We start from the raw sequence: 12,776 nt of genomic DNA, 5'->3' as shown, positions 1-12,776 counted from the left end.
TTTCTATAACTGCCTGAAAGGAGGTTGTAGCAAGGTGGGTGTTGGGCTCTTCTCCCAAGTGACAGGCAATGGGATGAGAGGAATTGACCTCAAGTTGCACCAGGGCATGTTCGTGTTAGACATCAGGAAAAATTTCTTACCAAGAGCTCGCAGGCCCTGGCAGAGGCTGCCCAGGGAGGTGTTGGGGTCATCATGACTGGAGGGATCTTAAAGCCAGGTAGATGAGGTGCTTGGAGATGTGGTTTAGAAGTGGACAGGTATAGTTGGATTCGATCTCAGAGGTCTTTCCAACCAAGCGATTCTATCCAAAATGGTCTAATAGATTTCAGGACACAATTCTCATTGGAGTTCTGGTACAAGTCTCATTCTAAAACCAGTATTCCAATATTTCTTCCCCCCCTATACGAGCCCTCTTGTATGAGAGAAAGGAGTCTTTAATGCAGCTGGTTTTTGGAGTCACCAGCTTCATGAATCTTCTGTTTATTTGCAGGTGACTTGTTCTCAGCAGCTGAAATTACCCAGACAAGTTTTAACCCCACCACTCTCAGCGTGTCTGTGTCAACGAATTCAGAAGTTGGCTCTGGTATCCTGTCACCCTGTGAGCTCTCCCCCTGCTTCTCCAGATCTTTTGGAGAGACACCAGAGAGCTCGTGCCACCAGCTGGAGAGGACTGCTCTGCTTTCCACCCGACAGGAGGCAGATGAACCAAACCGGTGGCTGCAGGATGTTCCATCTGACTGCTCTGACAGAAGAAGTCCTACTCCTATGTCAAAAAACCTTCAGGACCTACTGGCTCTAAATAAATCCAAAACTGTTAATAGCAGCCTGCAGAGATGGCCTCCTGGTTCTTTGGCTGGAGTTAAAGATGAAATGGAAGGTGACAGAGGTCCACAGGCTTCCAGCATAGGTCAAAAGAGAAGTAAAGGTCAAGAAAGTGATTCTTCTACAGAGCACCAGACCCAACCGGAACTATGTAAGCTTTTGACAGAGAGTGCAACCAGCAAGTGGCACGAACCTGCCTGTTCCACTGTCTCCTGTGAAGAAACTGGTGAGTTGTCCCCAGTACCAAAGACGATGGAAGGTGTCCCTGAAGATGCCAGGTTGGGGAAAGACAGCATCCCTCAGTTTCAGAAGTTTCTGTTGTGGGATCAGACTACAACCCGAACAAGTGTGCAAGAAGAGGGGTTGGAGGTAGAGCTTCTGAATTATAACGCAGGCGGTTTAAGATGGGAGAAGTCTCCTGATGTCAGTTTACACGGTAGCGAAGAGAAGATGACGGTAATGACCAGAGGATTTAGGACACAAGGATCTGTGGGAAGATCAGAGCCAGAAGGCTGTAGCAATGTAACTACTGACAGAAAGCATCCTGGGTTAGTGGGTCTTGCACAAAGCAGTGGAAGTAGTGAAGTCAACACTAGAAGAAGTTCAGAAGTGGGGAATCCTTCTTCTTCCAAGCATCTTGACAGTGTCACCAGTGTCCCAGGAGGCACTGAGAGCATCTTGTCTAGAGCTAGTGCAACCAGAAGCAGGGCAGGAGGCACACAAGAGGGAAGTGACAGCAGAAGGGGAGAGTCGCTCATTGTCCCTGTCAAAACCCTTCTGGGGAATTCTTCTTCCTCAGAACCTTTAAGTGGTGGTGCTGATGTCACAGGAAGTTTCCCAAGCATCTTGTCCAAAGTTAGCACAACCAGAAGCGAGGCAGGAGGCAAGCGAGGGAGCGATGACAGCAGCAGCGGCGACTCACTCACTGCCTGTGTCAAAAACCTTCTGAGAAAAGGATTGCAAGGGGTACATGACACACAGCTTGTGAAGAGTGGAGATGAAGAGGAGGGGAAAGCACGAGGTAATAAAGTCTCAGTTGTGTTTTATCAAGTGTTGTGTTAGATTGGCAAACCTATATTGAGGTGTTTATCATTTATCTATCATCTAGTTGGAACTGGAGGGTCTTTAAGGTCCCTTTCAACCAGAACCATTCTCAGATTCAGCGTGTTTTAATGGAATGCTTTGAAATGGAGTATGGCAATAAGAGGACTTGAGTCTGCTCCCTTCATTTAAAATTGTTTATATCGTAGAATCAGAATATTTTGGATTGGAAGCCATCCAAGCTGGCCTTGAACACCTCCAGGGATGGGGCAGCTACAGCTTCCCTGGGCAACCTCGTTTAGGGCCTCATCACCTTCGTTGTGAAGAATTTCTTCCTGATGTCTAATCTAAATCTTCCTCCTTTCCAATTTAAAGCCATTCCCTCTTATCCTATCACTCCAGATGCTTGGAAAAAGTCCCTCCCCAGCTTCCCTGAAGCCCTTTCAGTACTGGAAGCTGCTCTAAAGTCTCCCTGGAGCCTTCTCTTCTCCAGGCTGAACAGCCCCAACTCATTACATACATATATGTAATACACGTAACTTATATTTTTCTTATCTTTTATTATATTAGTGATAAGCTTCAATAATACAAGGTGTAAATAAATAATCAGTGTTTTTCAATATGATTGAGTGGGATAGAATTGGGTGTTTCCAGTCTGAATACCTTCTTTTGTGTAACATGGACAGGAAAAGGTGTTTTGTCTGCAAAGGTTTTAGGCAAGTGCTAGGTTAAGAGACTGGGAAGGAATTGTGTGGAGAGTGTAGATTTCAATCTGAAACTATAAAGATGACAGAAGTGTGAAGCAGGGCAAGGGAGGGGACTCTGCCCCTCTACTCTGCTCTTGTGAGACCTCATCTGGAGTCCTGTGTCCAGTTCTGGAATCCCCAACAGAAGGAGGAGATGGAACTGTTGGAACAGCTACAGAGGAGGACACGAAGATGATCTGAGGGCTGGAGCACCTCTGCTAGGAGGACAGGCTGAGAGAGTTCGGGTTGTTCAGCCTGGAGAAGAGAAGGCTCCAGGGAGACCTTAGAGCAGCTTCCAGTACCTGAAGGGAAGCTTGTGAAGGGGCCTTTACACACACCTGCAATGATAGGGTGAGGAGAAATGGCTTTAAATTGGAAGGGGGTAGGTTTAGGTTAGACATTAGGAAGAAATTCTTGATCATGAGGGTGATGAAACCCTGGCCCAGGTTGCCCAGAGCAGTTGTGGCTGCTCCCTTTAAACGTTCAAGGCCAGGTTGGATGGGGCTTTGAGCAACCTGATCCAGTGGGAGGTGTCCCTGCCTATGGCAGGAGCGTTGGAACTGGATGGGCTTTAAGGTCCCTTCCAACCCAAACCATTCCATGATTTTGTGATTCTATGAACCAGGCAGTGGGTCCTTGATTTCCACAGAAATGCTCAAAAGTCTCATTTCAAATTGCGTCCCTGGTCAGTGTCCCCTCTGGGATTTGGTTGTGGTCTTTGTTCCCTCAGTTGTGGTAGCTGGAAGTGATAGCCAAGTTTTGATTTTAAGCTGTAAGTCTGTTACTTTGTGATGTGAGAAGACTGAAAGGGAACCGCTTTGTGTTTTCTCTTCTTTGTGTAGCATGGATGAAGCTAAAACTGGCCAGCCAGTCTGAGGCATCACTGTCAGAGCTGAATGAAGGGAAGCAAGAAAGAATAGAGGAAATAAAGGCAGAGCTGCTTTGGAGAGCCACAAACTCGGCATCACCCAAGGTACAAACCAGCTGCTTATGAGAACATGTCTGGAATCAAGGATAAATGCTTCAGTCTTGTGGTGTCAAAATGATGGATTTGTATTCCTGCAGTGTTTGTAAAGATTGGTGGTGAGAGAGGGAGAGGGGGTGCAAACTGAGAGCTCTGGTTAGTGGAGACGCTTGCTTCATGTCACTCGCTTCCTGTGTATGTTCTGGGAGCAGGTACTCCCCCTTTTAGCCATCCTCCTGAGACCTCACCAGGAGTCCTGTGTCTGGTTCTGGAATCCCCAACATAAGGAGGAGATGGAGCTGTTGGGACAGGTGCAGAGGAGGCCACAAAGATGATGCAAGGGCTGGAGCAGCTCTGCTATGAGGACAGGCTGAGAGAGTTGGGGTTATTCAGCCTGGAGAAGGCTCCAGGGATATCTTAGAGCAGCTTCCCATACCTGAAAGGGCTCCAGAAAAGCTGGGGAAGGGCTTCTTCCAAGGGCCTGGAGTGATGGGACGTGGGGGAATAGCTTTAAATTGGAAGGGGGGAGGTTTAGATGAGACCTTAGGAAGAAATTCTTCCTGATGAGGGTGATGAGGTCCTGGCCCAGGTTGCCCAGAGCAGCGGTGGCTGCCCCATCCCTGGAGATGTTCAAGGCCAGGTTGGATGGAGCTTTGAGCAGCCTGATCCAGTGGGAGGTGTCCCTGCCCATGCCGGGGGCTTGGAGCCGGATGGGCTTTGAGGTCCCTTCCAATCCAAATCATTCTGTGATTCTCTTGGGGAAAAAAAAATGCAGTGAAAGAACAGGACAGCTTGAGAGAGGAGTTCTCAGTGATATTTACTCGTGAAGATTGTTCCATCTTTTGAGGTGGTGAGAGCTGATTGTCACCGGTGACGGGTTAACAGACGCTCCAGAAAAGAAGCAACATAATGAGTTCTCATGCTCTCGCTGAGCAGAATGTTCACGGAGGTGACTGGAGCTCATTTATGTGCGTACATCCCAAACATACTCAAGTGCTCAGCTGTAGAGTGACCCAAAAAAGGGACTTTCAAGATGCAGCAGGCAGTGCTTAGAACAGTAGTGGGAGTGTGTATTGTTTTATTTCTTTGATTTTCACTTCTGTGACATTGACAAACCTTGCGTGTGAATCTGCTTTCTGTACCCTCAATGTACGAAGTCTTCTTGGTAATGGAAGAATTTATAGTTCTTCCATTACATGAAGAGAGAAATATTCTACTCATCTATTTTGTAATTATAGAATCACTCCAAGAAAGACATTGAGGATCTGGAGCACGTCCAGAGAAGGGGGGAACGGAGCTGGGGGCTGCTTTAGACCACAAGCATTATGAGGAGCAGCTGAGGGAGGTGGGGTTGTTCAGCCTGAAGATAAGGAGGCTGGAGGGAGACCTCATCACTGTCTACAACTGCTTGAAAGGAGGTTGAAGTGAGATGGGGTTGGTCTCTTCTCCCAAGTGACAGGTTATGTGACAAGAGGAAATGGCCTCAAGTTGCACCAGGGCAGGTTCAGATTGGACATCAGGAAAAATGTCTTCATGGAAAGGGTTCTCAGGCCCTGGCAGAGGCTGCCCAGGGAGGTGGTGGAGTCTCTATCCCTGGAGGGATTTAAACACCAGGTAGATGAGGTGCTCAGGGATCTGCTTTAGTAGTGGACAGGTATGGTTGGAGGCTATCCCAGAGGTCTTTTCCAACAAAGCGATTCTATGATTCTGCAATCTCTTGACTTGCCTAGGAGTGTTTTCCCTTTTAGTTCCGTATTCTTCTCCTCTGAGCTGTATTTTTCCACTCTTTGTACGTTCTCATTTTTCAGGAAGTTCATGGAGTTGTAGCTATAAATTTCTTCTGCAATCTTTTGTGGATCATGTGCCATTGAGATCTTTTTTTGAAAGATGACACATAAGGAGCACAATAAAACATGTGAAAGGCTTGGGAAGAGGAGTTTATAGCAGCTTCTGTGCTCTCTTACAGTAGTAGGAGTTGCTGGGTTTTAGTTCCGACCATTGGACTGGGATGTGTTTTAGGGAAGAGATCATCTTGGAAGCACCCAGACCCTAGCACAGGGGTGCTCTGTGTCCGTGCGTTCTGCAGTCTCTTGGTGTCTCTTGGCTATAGAAGTACAGGAAGCCAAATAAATTTTTACTGTCTTAGAACAGATAGAATTGTGGTATGATTTAGGTTGGAATGGACCTCAAAGCCCACCCAGCTCCAACCTCCTGCCGTGGGCAGGGACACTTCCCACTGGACCAGGTTGCTCAAAGCCCCGTCCAAGCTGGTCTTGAACACCTCCAGGGATGGGGCAGCCACCACTTCCCTGGGCAACCTGTGTCAGTGCCTCCCCACACTCATTGCGAAGAATTTCTTCCTACATCTAATCTAAGTCTTCCCCCTTCCAATTTAAAGCCATTCCCCCTTGTTGTGTCACTCCAGGGCCTTGGAAAAAGTCCTTCTCCAGCTTTCCTGGAGCCCCTTCAGGTACTGGAAGCTGCTCTAAGGTCTCCCTGGAACCTTCTCTTCTCCAGGCTGAACAAGCCCAACTCTCTCAGCTTGTCCTCCTAGCAGAGCTGCTCCAGCCCTTGGGTCATCTTTGTGGCCTCCTCTGGACCTGTTCCAACAGTTCCATCTCCTTCTTGTGATGGGGATTTCAGAACTAGACACAATGCTGAGGTCTCACAAGAGAGGAGCAGAGGGGCAGAATCCCCTCCCTCACCCTGCTGGCCACGCTGCTTTAGTTGGAGCCCAGAACACTGTTGGTTTCTGGGCTGTGAGCGCACATTGTCGGCTCCTGTTGAGCTTCTCATCCCCCAGCACCCCAAGTCCTTCTCCACTGAGCTGCTGTCAATCATGTCTTTCCCCAGCCTGGATTGAAACTGTGGATTGCACTGGATTTGTGATAAAAGCCGAGCTGGTGGTGAAGCCAACTGTCAGAAAGGAAGAGAACTTTGCTCTTGCTTTGCAGTGAGCTGGGTTATGTTGAGAGGTGTTTGCAACACCTTTAGGCTAAATAACAGTATTACAGTTTTACAGTTCACAAAACCAAAGGGTTCTGTTATAGATGTCGCTGCCGCTGCTCATTATGGGATCCCAACCACGTTAGCTAATTATCTGGCATTTAAAATATGACAAACGTTTAATTAGTCCCATTAACAGATGAGTTCAGAGGAAGCATGTGCTAGTTCATGATGACAGACTCTTGATTACTGACAGCGCTGTTCTTCTGTTGAGTTCCGCAGCGTGGATTCTTGTGAGGGCAGGAAGCTTTCCCCATAACCCATACGAATCCCTCCTTGTGTCCAGTCTATAAACTGGAAAGGGGCAGATTTACACTAGACATAAGGAGGGTTTTCTTCACAATGAGGTTGATGAGGCACTGGCGCTGCCCAGGGAAGTTGTGGCTGCCCCATCCCTGGAGGTGTTGAAGGCCAGGTTGGATTGGGCCTTGGGCAGCCTGATCCAGTGGGAGGTGTCCCTGCCCATCGCAGGAGGTTTGGAACTAGATGATCTTTAAGGTCCCTTCCAACCCAAACTATTCCATGATTCTATGAATTCCTTGATTTTCAGGAGCCAGAGGTTCGTGCTTTGGAAGCTGCCTCTGGGTACAGCCATGACCAGGAACTGGATGTCAACTCTTTCAAAACTCCAAGTGACAGAAGATTTCAAAGCGACAACCAGATCCCAACCATAAGGACTAAGGAGCTGGTGGAGTCAAGCTTACATCAGTCTGAGCCGTTACGCAGAGCTGGTCTTTCTGATTGTTGCCTCCAGTTTAAAACTTCAAGTACTGTTCAAACCCCTGTCTGCAACCAGCACCAAACAGTTCCAACTAGTCTGTCTGATGTTGTTGAACTTCACCCATCGGTGCAGAAGGAATGGGACACGTTTGCGATGAGGTCTGCATCTGCTTCCAATATAGCGACAGAAAGCTATTTGTCTGCTCGGAAGAAGCTGTCTATGGAGAATTGTTATGAAGATGTGGTGAAGCAAATCACTTCTATCACTTTTTCATCCCGAAAACGTCTGCGGTCACCGTTGACCTCCGTGGCACTCGGCTCTAGTCTTACTGGAGATGATCTTGATGGGATAATGCCTTTGGAGGTTGACTCTGCTAGCGCTGAGGAGCAGAGCCATGATAAACAACGCTTGGAAAGATCTAAGACCTGTCTTCCAAGTCCAGTTCTTGCTGGCTTGGGGACTGATGAGATTGTTTATGCTGGTGAGAAGGATGGGTTTCATCCTCTCTCTGTTGACAGTAGCAGAATTGGAGCTTATCAAGGAACAGACTGCTTGTCAGATCAGCATTCCGTAAGCATCCATGCTGATAAAAGACAGACCCTTAGCGCAAAACATTCTGATGTTTCACCTCAAGATGTGACTGAATTGGGCAAGCGTAGCACCAGGCTTACAGGGCTCGATTGTGATACAATATTCAGCCAGGAAACGAATCAATTTAATGAATCCCGTGCTGTGAGTTCTTACCAGCAGGAGAAAAGCAGCCCACGTGGCCACGTCCAGTTGTGTGCGAACTTAGAAGGTTCAGGTCCAGCTGTACGGAGTGATTTGCTAAAGGGCCCTGTTAAGGTGTTGGAAGAAGAGAAGGAAAGTCCTCCTCATGAAGTAGCTCCTGTTCAGAAAGAGACTGTGAGAGAGCAAATCCATACATCTCGCCATGCATCCACAGGTGGGATTTTATCCACCGAGTCTGCATCTCCCTCACCACGAACTAAGAAAGTCCTGTCTTGTGTCCACATAACCCTTTCCTCAAAGGGTGATGACTCAGAGCTGCAGAGCGATGCGAAAACTGAAACTGAGATGGGATCACGGGATATTGATGTTAATACCCAACCAGTGCCTTCTAAAACTCTAGAAGCTTTAACAACTGTTTCCAAATTGTCACCTGCTGACCTTGTTCCAGAAGAACAGAGATCTTTGTCCTTCCCAGTGGCAGTGTCTTCAGCAGGTCCGTGCCCAGTGCTCTCCTCTCTTACAGGCACAGCAGGGCAAGAGCTGCCTCTGCAGAGCAGTGAGAGATCACAGGGTCCTGTTCCAGGTTCAAGTGGGTTTAATCTGAACGACATCTTCAACTCTGTAGTTCCTACAAACACTGGGAAAAGCACTTCGGATGCTGCCACTCAGATAACAACTGAAAGTCCTGGAAAAACCACCTTTTCAGCAGAGATTTATGTTAATTCACATAGTGGTGAAAATGCTGCCCAGCAGTCGTCTCGTCAGAAAGCACGTGAAGTTCCCAGCATCCCAGTGTCATCTCTTAACAAGATTCCCTCTTTCCCAAGGCAAGGTGAGCAAATTAGTGCCTTTTATCTATTCATAGACTTTCATCTGTTGAAATTTAAGGTATTTATAAGTATTAAAAGCCAAAACCAAACCCAGATTTCTTGTGGAAAGAATGTTCTTGAGATAACACAGAGCAGACAGGCTGAGGAGTTGGGGTTCTTCAGCTTGGAGAAGAGAAGGCTCCATGGAGACCTTAGAGCAGCTTCTAATACTGAAGGGGGCTCCAGGAAAACTGGGGAGGGACTTTGCCACGGGCCTGGAGTGATAGGATGAGGGGGAATACTTAAAATTGGATGGGGGAAGACGTTAGGAAGAAATTCTTCACGATGAGGGTGGTGAGGCCCTGGCATGGGGTGGAACTGGATGGGCTTTGAGGTCCCTTCCAACCCGAACCATTCTATGATTCTTTTATTTTGATATTTAATTGCTCATGTGGGAAAATCCCAACCTTTTGCAGCCTTGTGGGCAGGAGCTGTAGAAACACAGTTGTAATTAAGTTCAGATTTATCTGGAACTGAATTTGTTGGGTGCAAGTCTGGCTGAAGAACATTTCTGACACTTGTTTCTAGATAATTTGCTTTGTTTCACTGCTTGTGACCATTTTCTAACCATTGAGTGGGTAATCATAACAGTTACAGAATAAATAAATTGAATAATAACTATGAATATAATAATAAATATATATAATAAATTGAAAATTAACTATTAACCCCTCTTGGCAGGAGGGGCTGAACTGGATGGGCTTTAAGGTCCCTTCCAACCCAAGCCATTCTCTGAAATAATAATAAAATTAATTAATAAGTGCAATTTATTTTCCTAAAGAATATTGTATTTCTCCAGAGTGAACCTCGCAGTTTCCTGGGTCCTGATTTTGTTGCTTTCATCTCTAGTTGCGTTAAAGGATTAAAGCCTGATTTTTATTAATTGCTTTGCCTTCCATCCCCACAGATCAGCCCTTGTTGCTGCCGTATAAACCTTCTGGAAGTGCTGAGATGTATTATGTTCCTTATCTAAAGGCAGGAGCCAAACCTTCTTCTCTTGGGTGGCAAACCAGCGGTGAGAGCTCTCACTCAGGTACTTAATTAGTACTTCCAGACGTAAAATGATTGAAGTTCATGGATCAAAATGGATCCATTTTGTATGCAGAATGGTCTTAGCTGAGCTCAGAATGCGTCTGTCCTGCTAGTTTAGAGTAAGTGCTTTGGTTTTAACAGTAAAATGTTGTTGTTTGTGTTCACTTTATAACACAAAGAATCCTGACTGAAAGTTGTGGTTTCGATTCCGTTGATGAAAGCGATGTTATTACTCCATTTGGGCAGGAAAAAGAAACAAGGGCTGGTGTTTTACAGCGTGATCATGTTTTACTTTCCTCTGGGAATTACTATTCAGTTTGGATTCTCTCAGGCTGAGAGAGTTGGAGTTGTTCAGCTTGGCGAAGAGAAGGCTTCACAGAGACCATAGAGAGGTCTTCCAGTACCTGAAGGGGCTCCAGGAAAGCTGGGGAGGGACTTTTTCCAAGGGCCTGGACTGGTAGGATGAGGGGGAATGGCTTCAAATTGGAAGGCAGAAGATTTAGATTAGAGGCCACACCTCAAATCCTGGATTCAGTTTTGGGCCCCTCCAAGAAGAACATTGAGGGGCTGGAGCGTGTCCAGAGAAGGGAACAGAGCTGGGGAAGGGGCTGGAAAACAAAGGTGGTGAGAGGTGGCTGAGGGACCTGGGGTTGTTTAGCCTGGAGAAAAGAAAAGGAGGCTGAGGGGAGACCTCATCACTATCTCCAACTCCCTAAAAGGAGATTGTAGTGAGGTGAGTATTGGTCTCTTCTCCCAAGTAACAGGCGATAGGATGAGAGGGAATGGCCTCAAGCTGCACCAGGGCAGGGTCATATTAGACATCAGGAAAAAATTCTTGATGGAAAGGGTCCTCAAGCCCTGGCAGAGGCTGCCCAGGGAGGTGGTGGAGTCCCTGTCCTCAGAGAGATTTAAAAGCCGCGTAGATGAGGTGCTCAGGGTACTGGTTTGGTAGTGGACAGGTATGGTTGGACTCAATATCAAAGGTCTGTTCCTACCTAACGATTCTATGATGTCCAAAGTTTTTTTGTAGACAGAACTTATGTTACAGTGATATCCAGATCCTGAGAGATGTGCCCAGGGGAGTTGATATAAGAGTGACAGTAAGCACTCAGGTTATTCGTTACAGCCCTAAATTGACCTTTTAATTGCTTGTGTGTCTCTGCTCAGTACTTTTTTTCCAGTCTGCCTGTGCTCTGCTCAAATTGAGAGAAACAGATGTCATGCGAGTCTGTTGTTTTGCAGATGCTGTGGTGCTAGATATAAAAATCCAGTATGCATATGAGGCAGTGCGAGGTTCTAGAAAACGAACAGCTGAGTTAAAAAGCACATTTTGTTTTTTAAACTCCTTCCTAGAGCCTGGATTCTTTGCTCATAAGCAGTAGCTGCAGGAAACCAAGTTGGGGCTGCTGAATGTAATCAGGTGCTGTTGACAAGCTTGATAAAGCACTTGGGGGGCAATTTTAGATTTCTGGTCATAGAGTAGAAGGCATTATAGAGTGGTTTGGTTGGAAGGGACCTTAAAGCCCATCCATTTCCAACCCCCCTGCTATGGGCACGGACACCTCCCACAGGGCCAGGTTGTTCAAAGCCTCATCCAGCTCGACCTTGAACACCTCCAGGGGTGGGGCAGCCACCACTTCTCTGTCTTGACCACTGTCGTTGTGACAAAATGTTAGAAGATAACGATGGCCTTGCTGATGCTGTCTTGACTTCTTGAGGTTATACAGACCTGATTGGGTCTTCCAGTTTTTCTCCGTTGCTATTTTGAGCTCAGAACACAGCTATTCACATCAGTCAGTGAAAATACCTGGAATTTTAATGTGAGCTAGAAGGAATCTAGACATTCCAAGTCTTGTATCTGGCTTCCTGATAGATATGGCTAATTATCTTCATTATCTTTTATGCTACTTATTAGCAGGCGAGGTATAATATCTACCTCTCAGAGAACCTTGTCCTGAAACCATGGAAACCCATGTGGCACACTGTTAGGCCCTGGAAGTGCTCACCCAAGGATCAGGAATGTTGGTGGTGAATGTACCAGCACTGACGCTTGGACAACAGGCTTCTTTTCAGACGTTGTCTTTGTTGTGAAAGTTCTGCATGTTTTTTTCCTGCTTCCTCTTTTTAATCGTAATTATCGCTCTCTTTCTTAGCAGGGCCAAATGATGCTCTTCCTCCAAGGGCTCTGGAGAGTGTCCTTGGTTTAAGGAATGATGATCCTCGAGGCAGTGCGGCTGTTGAATATAAAGAAGGAAACTACAGTAAGAGGGCCAAGCCCAAGCTGGCCTGGGCTGAGGAGCAAATGCGACCACTGGAAGCTTTCCCAGGTAGTTGAAGTGTGTGTTTGGTGTGAGTCGTAGAATCATAGAATGGGTTGGGTTGGAAGGGACCTCAAAACCCATCCAGTTCCACCCCCTGCCATGGGCAGGGACACCTCCCGCTGGATCAGGGTGCTCCAAGCCCCATCCAACCTGGCCTTGAAGACCTCCAGAGATGAGGCAGCCACAACTTCTCTGGGCAACCTGTTCCAGGGCTTCACCACTCTCATGATGAAGAAATTCCTCCTTATGTCTGGTCTAACTCTGTCCCTCTTCAGTTTATACCCATTTCTCCTTGTCCTATCACTACAAGCCTTTGTAAACATGATTCCAGAGCTGGACACAATGATGAGGTCTCACAAGAGAGGAACAGAGGGCAGAATTCTCTCCCTCACCCTGCTGGCCACGCTGCTTTTGTTGCAGCCCAGGACACAGTTTGTTTCTGGGCTGTGACCACACGTTGATGGCTCATGTCGAGCTTCTCATCCCCCAGCACCCCAAGTCCTTCTCCTCAGAGCTGCTCTC

At 47.0% G+C, this 12,776-nt stretch overlaps 1 protein-coding gene across 1 annotated transcript in view; it reads left to right on the top strand.

Annotated features, from left to right (window-relative positions):
* ALMS1 (ALMS1 centrosome and basal body associated protein) overlaps positions 1 to 12,776 on the top strand; it is a 62,317-nt gene that overhangs the window by 31,900 nt on the left and 17,641 nt on the right. Inside the window, exons 7-11 of the mRNA XM_069856588.1 lie at positions 491 to 1,843; positions 3,452 to 3,582; positions 7,130 to 8,864; positions 9,809 to 9,934; positions 12,090 to 12,260. Coding sequence (XP_069712689.1) covers positions 491 to 1,843; positions 3,452 to 3,582; positions 7,130 to 8,864; positions 9,809 to 9,934; positions 12,090 to 12,260 — 3,516 coding nt within the window. The remainder of the gene's footprint in view (positions 1 to 490; positions 1,844 to 3,451; positions 3,583 to 7,129; positions 8,865 to 9,808; positions 9,935 to 12,089; positions 12,261 to 12,776) is intronic.

Source organism: Phaenicophaeus curvirostris, chromosome 4, assembly GCF_032191515.1.
Source record: "Phaenicophaeus curvirostris isolate KB17595 chromosome 4, BPBGC_Pcur_1.0, whole genome shotgun sequence".
NCBI lineage: Eukaryota > Metazoa > Chordata > Aves > Cuculiformes > Cuculidae > Phaenicophaeus > Phaenicophaeus curvirostris.
Note: the sequence above shows the minus strand (reverse complement) of the source record. Positions and strands in the feature narration are given on the sequence as shown.